Source organism: Stegodyphus dumicola, chromosome 11 (assembly GCF_044657685.1).
Source record: "Stegodyphus dumicola isolate Sdum_Otavi_A_Nest chromosome 11, ASM4465768v1".
Lineage (NCBI taxonomy): Eukaryota > Metazoa > Arthropoda > Arachnida > Araneae > Eresidae > Stegodyphus > Stegodyphus dumicola.
This window is the reverse complement of record NC_140778.1, coordinates 135,220,106-135,232,177: the sequence shown is the minus strand read 5'-3', so window position 1 is coordinate 135,232,177 and position 12,072 is coordinate 135,220,106. Positions and strand designations below refer to the sequence as shown.

General features: G+C 34.4%; 1 protein-coding gene across 3 annotated transcripts in view; it reads right to left on the bottom strand.

Annotated features, from left to right (window-relative positions):
* Positions 1-12,072, bottom strand: part of LOC118204937 (uncharacterized) — a 111,685-nt gene that overhangs the window by 38,573 nt on the left and 61,040 nt on the right. For all 3 annotated transcript variants that reach the window (XM_085827219.1, XM_085827222.1, XM_085827221.1), the window contains exons 8-9: positions 6,398-6,502; positions 1,935-2,036 (exon numbers count right to left, since the gene is read on the bottom strand). In XM_085827219.1, coding sequence (XP_085683345.1) covers positions 1,935-2,036; positions 6,398-6,502 — 207 coding nt within the window. The remainder of the gene's footprint in view (positions 1-1,934; positions 2,037-6,397; positions 6,503-12,072) is intronic.

Below are 12,072 nucleotides of genomic sequence, written 5' to 3'. Positions count from 1 at the left end.
GTTGCCGCTCAGCAGATTTCAAACGCCACTGACATAGATTTGAATGTCGTTGCCAGTGTTTCACATGGCAAGAGACCTCAGAGCCTTGATACCGAAACGTACAATAAATACTCCAGTCTGGAAGAACACTATGAGGACAACGCTCTGTAATTCCCTTTCCAAGTAGACTCCCAGCAATTTCAGACTCCCAGCAAAATTTCGCTTAACAAAATCAGGGAAAAGAAGAAAACAGCTGCACCTGAAACTAAGAAACAGACAAAGGATTTTCCTGCAGCCAGCGACTCCGGGAAGACTCCACCTCCATGTGATAAAACTCATAATTGCCAGAACCAAGTGAACAGCAGCAGCCAGTCACCAGCGAAATACCCGGATAACTTCTTTGCTCAGCTAATCAAAGTCAAGTGACTTCTGAGAAATGAAGGAGACTTTGGTTATCCCAGACGAAATTCAAAGATGCCTTCCACCATTAACAAAGATTCAATATTCAAATAGAAACACCTTACAGATCTTCTCAAGGATTCAATCTCGAATAGTACAAAGCTAAAATGAAGTCTCACTTTCAGATTTAAATCAAATTCTTCAATGGTAACGGAAAGCGGATATTTTAGAAGAAAAAACGAGGATATCGCATCATTACTAGTTATTCTCGGGAAACAGAAATTAAAAGTTATGATAAGGAGCTTACCTTTCTGTACGCTAATTGGTGATAATCAGCGTGGATTCACTGTTCTGAATCTCAGCCTACCAGCGGCCGAACTCTCACTGCAGTTTGTCCGAGGTTCGAATCTTGGCGAACGGGTTAGCTGCATGGGCGTTTTCCTGGTTTTCCCCTTGTGTAACGTCTATACGAGCCAGTTTTCCTTAGAAAATCCTCTGGCGAAGTCATCACAGTCAATTCACCAGAGGTAGGCGCCCTGAATGCACTAAATTCCCATTGTTTCTCATAACGCTTCAGAAAACAGACTTTGCAAGGCATTTATCATCTGAGTTACGTTATGTGTCTTGAAATGAGCGTGGAATATATATCTGCTGACGGGACCCAACTCAATTCTTCAGATGTCAGCCGTTTCATCATTCGCAGGCGAGATACAACTACAAGCCCAAATTTGTGAATTATGGCGATGGCCAAGAATCTCCCTTTTGTGGATAAGCTAAGGACGAGCCTCCACACTGTGGAAATTGCCTGGGTCCACATATTACAAATTTACAAAATTCATTGGTGCTGCTGTGAATGCTTTATCGAGGTTTGCTTTTTTGAATGATTACCATTGCAAGTAGTTATTATTATTTTTTTTGGTAATAACCAATCCCTGAGGAAAATGCTGCTACATTAATATCATGATTTTCCAGTATCACAGCTCATGACTAGTGTGCCATAAAATCATTCTTGGTACAACTGTAATTTGCTGTTGCCTTCCCAAAGTATCATCTTGATAAATTATATAAATAAGTTCGGGTATATGATTCATATTTGAAATGAAAAAAAAATGAACTTTCAAAGTTAATACACTAATACTCATTTCTCCCCACATTATATACAGACAGTTACATTTACTTCAAAAATGTTGCCATATTTCCGACTCAACCTCTAGTTAAATCCACTCAAGAAAGCAGTAAAAAGTAGTATGAATCCTTTTAGGGATGTGTTTGTGGTCTTTGCTTTTCTCTTCTTTTACAGCATGGACGTAATATAACTAAACACTTCTCCTTCTTTATTTAATAGTTTTTACCCTTTACAAAATATTTAAATATATTGATACCCATAAATATTATGCCCCAAAATGGCAAATTTTCTTTACAAACTCGAACAATTTATAAATTAATCTGATATCTGATGTAATTTCTATCATGTTAATGTCTTAACATTTATATCTTTTTGAGCAACTAGAAGAGCTAAAGATAATTTAAGGAATAACTGTAATCTGTTTTCTTACCTTCCCACTCGCACTTCAAACCTCTGAATCCGGATGGGCATTTACAATAACGATCATCTACACATGTCCCTCCATTTTTACAAGGACTCGTCTTACAAAGCTCTGTAAATAAACAAATATGTAATGCATCTTTTCCAATGACTAAAGATATAAGTAATTCGGAAATGGATTATAAATTAGTGCGTTATAAGCTTAACATCATATATAGTAATATCAGACTGGATCCGAGACCATCCTGTTCTCTTTTGCAAATCGTACTGATAGACATAACGTCCTCTCGAGTAAATAACGTAGCTAAAGACAGATTCATCAAGCTCAACATCATTACGCCCCAACATCCTGATTAAAACTCGGTGGAACTAGACAAAATTTTTGCGCTTTTACACTTGCTGAAACTCTAAGCTCTACAAGTTCTGAAGGTTTGCATTCACGACTCATGTTTTATATGAAGTCTATCCATGATTGCTCACGAGGTCATTCTTCGGTGGCTGTACATCACGACATGAGAAAATTTAAAAAAGCAGAAAAATCAGCATTTAATTAATGCAGAGAATACGAAAATAAATTTTTGCGTACTACGATACTGTGGAGATATTATCAATAACTGATCCAGATGAACAAGAAGAAAGTGATACATTATTAAAAAAAGTACTATTAAACAGCTATAGGCCTACCAGCGACCGAGCAGTAAAGTCGCCGAACCCCGATAGTTGGATTCAAGAGTCGAATCCCGCGAAATGGCTGGCTGCATGGGCCTTGTTGTGGTTTTCCCGATGTGTAAGGTGCATACGAGCCAGTGTCCCTTAGAATGTGCTCCACGAAAGCATATATCCGCTTAGGCAAACATATCTTGAGGCTTTGCCATAATCACGTAAAAACGACAACAATAATAATAAAAAAAAAACCGTTAAACAGCTATAAATAATTCACAGGAGGAGAACATAGAAAAAGCAAATTCTTAACACGCGAAAATTATCGTGGATTATCAAAGTCACTCAGCGAAGTCTAAAGCAAGTATGAGCGAGCAGCATCTCATTATAATCGCATGACTCTTAATTAAAAATTAAGTTATCTTTCTTTTTTACCCCTGGAATGTCAAGGGTGTCAAACTATTTCTCGAAAGGTAGAGGAAAAACATTTTTTAGGGCCTGAAAAATGCGCCGAAAAATTCAAAAATATCGCCAAATCACTGAGAAATCGCCGATTACTGCCGATTTGGCTAAAATAGTTATCGCCAAGGAATGTTAGGATATTGTCTGCCCATATGCTTAGTTCTAAATGAGTTGTTTTTTACAATTCTAACTTCAATAATGCTCGAAATAAACGCTTACAAGCACAATAAGCGACAGGTAATTTGATTAAGCAAAAATGCATGATAAAATTACTGTATAAAATGTATAAATAAATAAATTAATAAATAAAAACAATGCAAGGTACTGTAAAAATAACTGGTAACCAAAACACAAGCAATAAATTTAAATACTGATAAAATTTATGCCAATATTCGGGTTTTTATGATGCTCAGATTCTTAGCTAGAGTAGCAATTCAATTTTTTCCTTCAAAAAAATCTGGAAATTAAAAATTATCCAACTTGGCATTGATTAAGAGAATGCATATATAAAACTAAGAAGACAGTGAATAAATAGATAAAATTAAAACTTTCTATATTTATGCCTTTTTGTGTTAAGAAGACACTGTAATTTTCACACGCACTTTTTCAGAAACCGTCTATGAATCATGTTGAAAACTTCCTCTAGCATAAAGTAATTCTAGATTCCCAGATTCAAAACGAAAAATATAATGACAAACTTTGGATTAAAAACAGAAGCTACAATATTTCAGGAAAAAGTATAAAAATGTTTAAAAACAGATGGAATTTCCTGGAGGATGCAAACAGTAATTAGAAGGGGGATACATTATCGTAAAAAATAAGGATTAATGCCTGCCTTCGAAGGAATGCGTTCGTAAAAAACGAGGTGGTTAATCTTCGGATTATGGTAACTTGGCGATTTTTTGGCGAAAATTTGGCGACCAACCCTGCTACAGCAACTTGCTAGAATTGGCCACTGCTTGCCGCGTTTTTAAGAATTGCACATACACGGTATCTATGTAAACGTTGACCTATTTTCACTTGAAAAAACATCCCAGAATTGCACAAAAGTGGCATTGCGCACACTCTTGACTTTATCCATGTACACTGCTAAAATCCTAGCTAGTAACCTTTATCGCCTTACCAAAATGTCGCCAAACTACCTGTTACCATATTCCAAAGATTAGCCAACGAGGTAAAGAAAGCTGACTGTTAAGTATACTGAAATATGAAAAATTATGAAACACCCATTTATTAGCATCTTTCATCTTTTCTAGTTCATCTGTTCAGAACAATAGATTCCATCGAACGAATTCTTAAGAATAGCTTAACTCTAATTTATTAGCATTTATTAGCATCTTTCATCTTTTCTAGTTCATCTGTTCAGAACAATAGATTCCATCGAACGAATTCTTAAGAATAGCTTAACTCTAATTTATTAGCATTTATTAGCATCTTTCATCTTTTCTAGTTCATCTGTTCAGAACAATAGATTCCATCGAACGAATTCTTAAGAATAGCTTAACTCTAATTTATTAGCATTTATTAGCATCTTTCATCTTTTCTAGTTCATCTGTTCAGAACAATAGATTCCATCGAACGAATTCTTAAGAATAGCTTAACTCTAATTTATTAGCATTTATTAGCATCTTTCATCTTTTCTAGTTCATCTGTTCAGAACAATAGATTCCATCGAACGAATTCTTAAGAATAGCTTAACTCTAATTTATTAGCATTTATTAGCATCTTTCATCTTTTCTAGTTCATCTGTTCAGAACAATAGATTCCATCGAACGAATTCTTAAGAATAGCTTAACTCTAATTTATTAGCATTTATTAGCATCTTTCATCTTTTCTAGTTCATCTGTTCAGAACAATAGATTCCATCGAACGAATTCTTAAGAATAGCTTAACTCTAATTTATTAGCATTTATTAGCATCTTTCATCTTTTCTAGTTCATCTGTTCAGAACAATAGATTCCATCGAACGAATTCTTAAGAATAGCTTAACTCTAATTTATTAGCATTTATTAGCATCTTTCATCTTTTCTAGTTCATCTGTTCAGAACAATAGATTCCATCGAACGAATTCTTAAGAATAGCTTAACTCTAATTTATTAGCATTTATTAGCATCTTTCATCTTTTCTAGTTCATCTGTTCAGAACAATAGATTCCATCGAACGAATTCTTAAGAATAGCTTAACTCTAATTTATTAGCATTTATTAGCATCTTTCATCTTTTCTAGTTCATCTGTTCAGAACAATAGATTCCATCGAACGAATTCTTAAGAATAGCTTAACTCTAATTTATTAGCATTTATTAGCATCTTTCATCTTTTCTAGTTCATCTGTTCAGAACAATAGATTCCATCGAACGAATTCTTAAGAATAGCTTAATTCTAATTTATTAGCATTTATTAGCATCTTTCATCTTTTCTAGTTCATCTGTTCAGAACAATAGATTCCATCGAACGAATTCTTAAGAATAGCTTAACTCTAATTTATTAGCATTTATTAGCATCTTTCATCTTTTCTAGTTCATCTGTTCAGAACAATAGATTCCATCGAACGAATTCTTAAGAATAGCTTAACTCTAATTTATTAGCATTTATTAGCATCTTTCATCTTTTCTAGTTCATCTGTTCAGAACAATAGATTCCATCGAACGAATTCTTAAGAATAGCTTAACTCTAATTTATTAGCATTTATTAGCATCTTTCATCTTTTCTAGTTCATCTGTTCAGAACAATAGATTCCATCGAACGAATTCTTAAGAATAGCTTAACTCTAATTTATTAGCATCTTTCATCTTTTCTAGTTCATCTGTTCAGAACAATAGATTCCATCGAACGAATTCTTAAGAATAGCTTAACTCTAATTTATTAGCATTTATTAGCATCTTTCATCTTTTCTAGTTCATCTGTTCAGAACAATAGATTCCATCGAACGAATTCTTAAGAATAGCTTAACTCTAATTTATTAGCATTTATTAGCATCTTTCATCTTTTCTAGTTCATCTGTTCAGAACAATAGATTCCATCGAACGAATTCTTAAGAATAGCTTAACTCTAATTTATTAGCATTTATTAGCATCTTTCATCTTTTCTAGTTCATCTGTTCAGAACAATAGATTCCATCGAACTTAACTTAAGAATAGCTTAACTCTAATTTCTAAAAGAGGAAATTGATTTCTTCTTCTTGCTAAATAGCTCTGTTGTTAAGACCTTGGCAACTGACAGGGAGATTCTAAGCAGCTCAAAACAAATAACCTCGATAATTATAAAAACAATTGAAGCAAATAATTAACAGATAAACATGATTTTTCTGAATACTGCTCAATATTCAAAAATAATAAATAAAAGCAGACTTACCTACACAAGTCCCGTCAAAATCTCCATGAGTCGTTCCACATAGGCATTCCTTTTTTAACCCGAACCAAGAAAATATGCAACCAAAACCTTTACCACAGTCGCAGTCTGGAACAGAAAGAGTTACTGGTATGTATAGCAAAACGATAAAAGAAATCCGGCTGTTATTTAAAAATGTACTTTCGTCGTTTTACTGTAACCACAACTAATAAAAGCTTTGCCGAAGTTTTATTCTACTATATTCAAGGAAAAGCTAATATGGAAGTACAAGGAAAAATGAAACTGGTACATAAATACTCCCACAAATACGTCATAAATAAATTAAAACTGCAGATAAACTAATCAGCAAAATTTGTATGTGATCAGCTGGATGCAGTTTCCGTTCTATTATATATCTACTTTTTGGTTAATTTAACTTTAGAACAGATTCTACTGATAACCGTATTTTATTTGAAATAATTCATATCGTGACTAATTCATTACAAAAATCTTATGAAATGCTTTATTTTTCGATTATGCTTCGATTATGCTTATGCTTTATTTTTCGATTGCTAATTTATGAATCTTTCGTTAGATATAAATAACAAATCTAATTTCATTTTTGAAACTGAAACAATGTATTGTAAAAACTATAAATTTAATTAGTGGGCGGATTTAATGCATTTGCTTTCCACCCCCTGCAAAGCCTTTTGGGATATGCCATGCTAGCGTTGGCTGAGTTTAATTAAATACATGTTAAGTATATGATAGGTTTCATTAGCATATTCTTGCCGCGGTTTCTGTACTACACACATCACCATTTGGCGAGACCTGTTGCCACACATCATTATTGCAAACGGCCGAACGGTAAAGTCACTTAACACTGGTAGTTCGGTTCGAGGTTAGAATCCCGCGAATGAACTGGCTGCATGGGTGTTTTCGTGGTTTTCGCCATGTGTACCGTATATACGAGACTGTTTCCCTTAGAAAGTCCTCCACGAAACCATCCGTCCGTTTCGGCAAATAGCCTTTCATACTTTCCCATAATCACATAAACAAACAAACAAAATCATGATTGCAAACACAAATACAAGCGAAATAATAAAAATGGATCATTTTAAAGCTTTAAGCGTAAACCCCAGCCATGCATATTCGCTTCGGATTGTCATTTAAAGAACTATTTTTCTTTCAGTGTAACTTGATTGTTAAAGAACAGCACTATTCATCAAGGATTAAATCTCCCGATTATCAACTGTGAATTAGATTGTCAAATACCTGCTTCAATTCGAAGAAAACTTTAAAGCTTCAAGAATTTACAAGTATTTCTAACTATGATCATTACTTCTCCAATTTTTAAAATACTGGGAATCATTCTTATTAGAATTTTTAACATCGGCTTCCTCTAGTCATGTTGCTAACAGTTTTTTCATAACCGACTCGTAACCAGGCCGCTAGTTGTTAAATATTGTCCAGTTCAACTGTCAGTGATTTTATTCTGTTTTCAGTTTCTACTTCATTTAAATTTACAGCTGTTTTTAGGCAGAACCTAGTTATTCTTTAATGATCATATGCAGTGGGTGTTGTTTTACTAGATAATCTGGTAGACATTAGAATCGTATTCATATAAACCATACATTCTGCTATAAAATATAACATTATTACGTATACATTACATATTAATATAACATTATAACGTCAGGCTGCTCAAGTAAGACGAAGGGAAAACTCCTTATATGTAATTACGAACTGAATAATTCTTTCAGAACTAATATCAATAAGTCAAACAAAGCCTCATTATGAAGAAATATTCTAAAAATGAAAAGAAATGGTGTATATATTGCATAACGCAGGCAATAAAAAGATACACCAAGAACAAAGTTCGATTGAAATTTGAAATGTTTCGCAGAGCTTTTCGGACAAAAATTTAAACGGTAATATAGTATATTATCACAATCATTACATTTAAAATATCTATTTTTTAAAAAATTACTTGTTGTGCTTTATTTTATTTCATTTCCTTTCTTATTTTACACTTTAATATGGCGATATAAATTTGTTTATTTCCATAAGCTTGTTTCGCATTTAAAAGAAGTTATTTAATTTCCTAATATTTCTTTATTTTTATCTATTATTCCAGAAATAACCTTACACGACAGACATCGCATAATATAATCGCGTTTAAGGTTATCATTCGGACTTTAATATCAAATTTTTGAAATTCCACCAATTTTTACAAGAAAACGTGGAGAATATATCGCGTAATGTGTTCAGCATGGTGATTAACGTTATAAGAATATTATAGAATTAAAGTCAAATAAAGTTGATATAAAGTACAGAAATTGATACATAACAAACTTATGAGAATGGATTAAAACACGCCTAAATTAAATAACATCAATTTTGAGAAATTTAGTACTTGGTCAGATCCTGATAGGAAAAAAACCTCGCAGCATCAATGACGGAAGGTAACTACCAGCTGCTTTCTGAAACAAATTCAAGCACATTATGTAATAAATTTTCTGTAAGAGAAGGGAATGAAATCAGGGAATCTCCTATAGGTACTGATAATGAAGGATACACTACGATTAATACGATTAGAAAGACATCATAAATTAAATAACTTCCAGAAATATAAATACGAAGAGTTCCTAAATAAACTTTAGAGAAACTTTTGCAGACAATCAACTATTAATGCCTGTTTACCCTAATTAAAACTTTGTGAAAGTAAGTATTTAAGTATTTCTAGTTACATTATTGAAATCAGTTATACTCCTTTGGTATTATAAAGGATGTTTTTCTCATTGTTTACTGTTATCATTCGGTTAATCTTATCAAAATAGTAATGGACAAATATGATTACGTTAGGTTGCGCCTACTGTAACTTACATATTATATATAAGCACAGTATTTGCACAGAAGTGTTGAAGTGCAGATCCTGTGATTCTGAATTAATCAATGTTCAAATTATGGAAACTGCTCAATAGAAGCTCAGATATAGGTAAAAACTCTGCTGACAAGCATTGGAAAAATTTGGCGACTTTGCTGTAGTTATTGAAGGGATATTTAAGCACTCGTAGCTCGCAGATCCCACAGTTCGGTGATAGAATTGCGAATCTCTTTGAATGTTTTCATCCAGGTAGGCGAAAGAGCAATATAAAGCTGTTACGAAATTAATTCCTGCCAGTGCAGAAGAGGCAGTAGATAGTATAACTCAGATCGTCATATGAAAGCCATGTATTTGCACAGAATCTGCTTGTGGATCAGCGCAATCAAAGCAAATGCTTCTGTGATAAGGATGAGACCAGAAGTGAATGTCGCTGAAATGAAGATGAAAGTGGAAAACTCCACGTAAGCGACTTCAAGAAAAGTGAAAGAAACTACCTTTTCGAAACTCTCTCAATTAAAGAATGCATCAAATGGAATATTGAATTACTTCTAACGCTATCGCAGACATAAAAGAAAGCATTATCGCTATTGAAAGGAACATTTGTATTGCTATGTACAAGAAAGTGGCTTCTCTAAAGGAAGAGCTTGAGACAGAGATGATGAACAAGTGACCATAAATCAAAACCGTTTATGAAAAAACTGCTAGCCTTCCTGAAGAAATTTCCGTTGTTAACGAGAGACTCGAATGAGAAGTACAAAGTTTTTTATTTTATTACATGCTCCGCCATTAGGCACTACACAGGAAAAAGAGGGATGCCCTGTGGGGGACTTTCTAAGAGAAACTGGTTCGTATCCCATGAAACATAGAGAAAAACCACGAAAATGCCAATGTATCTAAAGCCCATTCGCCAATAATTGAACCCCGGACCAAACTACCAACTACCAATTTTTAGTCATTTTTACCATTCCGCACCTAGTGCTCCAAATACAAAGATTAAAGAAGAAATTTCTCAAACAGCCTCCATCTGCAAACAAAGTACAGTCTCGGCCTTCAGTGATTAACGCTTCAGCTCATCCTGCTATGAGCAGTTGTCATCTTCATTCAATCATCGTTCACCAGCATCTGAGAGTTATGTAGCTGAACCCTGGTAGTACCGATATATGCTCGATCTCAGACGAATGGCCTGGCTGCATAGGCGTTTTCGTGGCTTTCTTATGTGTAACGTGTATACGAGCCAATTTCCCTTAAAACATCCAACAAGAAGGAATCCCTTCCTTTAGGAAAATAGCTCTAATGTACTTTGCCGAAATCAAGTAAACCAAACCATTCAGTTTTTTCGTCCGCTAATTAAACTTTCATCATATGAAGTGAACTTATTATGAAATATATGCAAAATACAGTATGAAATTATTCCAAAGGCAAATCAGCGGAACTGTAACTCCAGCACTGTCGCTGGAAACAATGAAATGAAAACACAGCTGGAGAAAAAGTTTTGTAATGGAAGAACTAAAAAATATTATTCTCTACAGTATTCACGTAAATAGAGAGATTTCTTCTAGCGTAAAGAAAAAGATTTTGTCCAGAGTCAAGAAAACGTTTTAGATGGCGTCTCGTTCTTATCAACAGCTCGAGTGATTATAGGCAGAATTTCACAGCAGAGAGGCAACAAGGAGATCATTTTGGTGCAACCAAGAAACTACAAAATGTTCGTGAATATTTTATTTGGGACAAGGCCAAAGCAGATGAACTAACATGCTGCAAATTTTTCGATGCGTGTGGAGCTCGTAAAGTGGAGCTCGCAAACACTTAGACGAGAGAAATTACAAACATCTTATTTGCTATGGTCTAAATTAGTAATTGGGCAAAAGCTCATGCAGTCCCTGATCAAGACACTTATGCCGTTGAAGAAATTCTAGCTGAAAATAAGATTTCTCAAATTTAAATAAATAGTTTTTTTTTTTTTCATTTTCTCTAATGAAAACAAATTTTACATCTGCCATGGCTGCGTATAGTTCTTTGTGTGAAAAAGATCCAAAACACTCCTTTACATGTACTGTCGGACAGCGTCTCAAATTTGCACTCAGGAGTCAACAGATATGGAACCACAAAATGCCTTTATTCCTCTGGTCTATCGGAGTGCAATTAATAACAGCACTGGAATTTCTCTATCCCAAATGACTTTTAGCCGTGATGTTTGCAACCCATGTAACCTGGTCTTTGAATGACTGCCAGACATGCCTTTTCCACCTGAACAGTACGTGGTAGATTAGAGAGTTTATTCAGAAGAATTTCATCGATTCGCCAGGGAAAGGATCAACACAGCGAATAAGAAGATTAAGATAAAATGCCATGACAGGTTCCATAAATAGACCATGGGGAGAAATAAAGTCTGCCAGGAGGGTCGGGCTGAACCCTACATCACATCACACCAACCTGGAGAAAACTCCAAAAAAGAAGATCACGTTTGGTTGTGGCATCCCAAGTGCCGCCAAAGCATTTCACTCAATTGCAGACATTCTGGAAAGGCTCTTCCATGGCATCGAGGAGCTGGATGACGTGGTGGTGTATAAGCAAATAGCTCCACATTCAAACTTAGTTCAAACCTATCGTAAGTAGTACCTTACGATAAGTGTACGTCTTAAATGGTAATGAGAAGAAATTGTAACTTCTGTTGGAGACTGCAGTGTCTCTGACGTGAAGTTCTCTGACAACATTAACATACTGACTTGCAGTTCGTTATATATAAAATTAACAATACAGCAACACAAGAACCTTAAGGTGGGGGCTATGTTGTCAGTTTCTGTAAATACTA